Below are 2,552 nucleotides of genomic sequence, written 5' to 3'. Positions count from 1 at the left end.
GAATGAAAGGCATGGAATGCTTCCAAGTCTGGTTATCAAATGGACTAGGTGAGGTTGCCACTGTCCTGCATGTTGGGACACAGTCAGGGCTCCAGCAGATGCCACACATGACACCCTCTCACATTTCATGATCATATGGGTGGCCTCATTGACTGCATTGATTCTGAAGGATTATCCTGGCTAGGGCCATTACACTGAATGCAGACTGGCTCCTTCCAGTCTGTTGCTGCACTGGATAATCCTGGCTTCTTCATCAGTAATATCATTAGAGCATCATCTCTGCATGTTATTTCTGGGTTATTACCTGCAGGAGAGCAAGTACTATGGCTAACACAGGCAATCTTTCAAAGTCCCTGCTGGGAAACACAGCCTTGTTGACAAATAAAGCCTTCCCTTGACTGGGGAAAAGGAGAACATGCCTTGAGCAGCATCTATGCACGCACATTCAAAGCTCATAGAAATGAATACATGGCAGAATCACAAGTGACATTTAAGGGAATATTTTAAACGTGACACAATGCTCCAAACAAACCTCAAACACTCAGCACAGCACATTTGTTAAAGACAATCTTTGTTTGTAATCGTCATTTGCTGCCTTGGCCTCTAAATGATTCAATATCAGTGGCTTTCCTGGAGAGATCGAGCAATGACGAGCTAGTGCCTTATGTTAATTGAGGGATGCCTAATGCAGCCGTTAGAATGCGTAGCAGCACACGTTGCAAACCTTAATCCTTTTTCACTACTTCCTCTTGGGTTGGCTTGGATGATCTATCTGCATTTTTCAATTGATGAGCCACTCAGTCACTTTTGGAGGAGAGGCACATTTACTTCAAGCACGGCAACTTTAAATGTCACCTCCAGCAACTCAACAAGCACCTGACAAACTGATCTAGAGGGGGGAAAAAAGGCAATTGACTGATGTTCTGAAGTTTAAAGTGGTTGCTGGGTGACAGGTCAGAGGTCATGCTGTCATTACATTTATTTTTTGGATCACCATAACGCACGGGAACCCGGGAGAAGTGGCTGCAGACCCCAGCTATCCAGCAATTATTCAGCACGCCTGCCGCTAGTGGACACTCATTGTTTTCTCCTTGTTGTATTACGTCTGACAGATGTATGTAAACTTACAGTACCACGCAGGTTCTATTGCAGGAGCCATGTAATATTTAAATAGGTCCCTATGCAACTATGGCCCTGTTTCATGTCAACATCCCTCTGAACAGCAGAGCCAAAAACTTAGAATGGTATTTTGAACTTTTGAAAAAGATCTTAACCAACACTGGGTAATCAAATTACTAAAAATGCTGAGCCTCTAAAGCCAACATTCAAGCAGAAAGCTGGTAGAGATGAAACTATAACACTGTAATTATGCTAGTGTGTCAACTGTTTGATCCAAACCTTTTCAAATAACACTTTTTGTAAAATGTCTGCTTAATTGCATATTAAAATATATTAATATATACTATATTCCAAAAATCCAGGTTGAATTGAGCATTTAGCAAGTACTGTAATGTGTTTAACTTTGACAGCCTATAACTATTTTCACTGCTCATATGTCAGCTTGATCGGCCTGAATTAGAGGGGTTGTAGCAATGAGTCATTCATCAACACTGTCCCCTATCAGATGCTGGGGGCGAATGTTTGCTCATTCACTGGCAGTGATGATATTCTGATATTCTGTCAGATCCCTGGCCAACTGTGTGGCAGCGCAGGTGGTGCTGCTACTCTGGTGATGAGCCCATCTGAATAGAAACTGTCAACACAAAAGAGACAAATTGTCTCGTGTCTGTACCAATAAGAGGATCACCCACTCCTGAGATTAAGTGATTGAGGGAGAAGAAGCCATCGCACAGCAAGAAAAGTTCTGTTTTGGATCAGCTCATATAACGTGCACCTTCCACATGGCTTCATGTGGCAGAGGTCTTAGGCCTCCTCTCTGAGCAGCAGAGTCTGTGCAAATGTAGTGGAAAGATAAAAATGACTGAGAATGCAGTGCTTTCCTCAGGCTCAGAGGGCATGAGTAATACCCCAGTTATAATTTAGAGCAGAGAATCGCATGCTGACAAAAGCAGCATATGTTGTGAGTCAGTTCTGCGCTAAAGCTGAGAAAGGAAAAAAGTTTTAGTCCCTACCTTCAAGCTCTCTTCCTTTCCCCACCTTATTCCCCATCTGGCCTTTCTGCATAATTTTCTGTTTCACTTGCCCTCTCCCTCAAACTCCCCACTTCAACCTCCCCCTCAGAGTATTTTTATAACAACAAGGCTGTTATACCTTCCTTCCGATGGCACCACTTGGTTTATTGGGTGGGGGTGGCTCAAAGATCCTCTGCTGCTGCTGTGGAGGCAGTGTGGAGTAAAGCGGGATGATCTTGATATCACCGACTTCCGGCCCCAGGTCGTCAACCTCCCTCTTGATTCGCTTGCAGGCTTCATCAATTTCCTGAAAGATGGAAATGCAACAATTAATCCTGGCATCACCTGTGTATGTAAACAGCAAAATCAAACAACACCTGGATGAACAATGGCAGTGAATCTGAATGAAGAGGAGGGTGC

At 43.7% G+C, this 2,552-nt stretch overlaps 1 protein-coding gene across 2 annotated transcripts in view; it reads right to left on the bottom strand.

The window, feature by feature from the left end:
- Positions 1-2,552, bottom strand: part of dhx15 (DEAH (Asp-Glu-Ala-His) box helicase 15) — a 28,706-nt gene that overhangs the window by 16,026 nt on the left and 10,128 nt on the right. For both annotated transcript variants that reach the window (XM_032544264.1, XM_032544263.1), the window contains exon 6: positions 2,272-2,439. In XM_032544264.1, the coding sequence (XP_032400155.1) occupies positions 2,272-2,439 (168 nt within the window). The remainder of the gene's footprint in view (positions 1-2,271; positions 2,440-2,552) is intronic.

Source organism: Etheostoma spectabile, chromosome 19, assembly GCF_008692095.1.
Source record: "Etheostoma spectabile isolate EspeVRDwgs_2016 chromosome 19, UIUC_Espe_1.0, whole genome shotgun sequence".
NCBI classification, from domain to species: Eukaryota; Metazoa; Chordata; class Actinopteri; order Perciformes; family Percidae; genus Etheostoma; species Etheostoma spectabile.
This window is presented reverse-complemented; position numbering and strand designations above follow the sequence as displayed.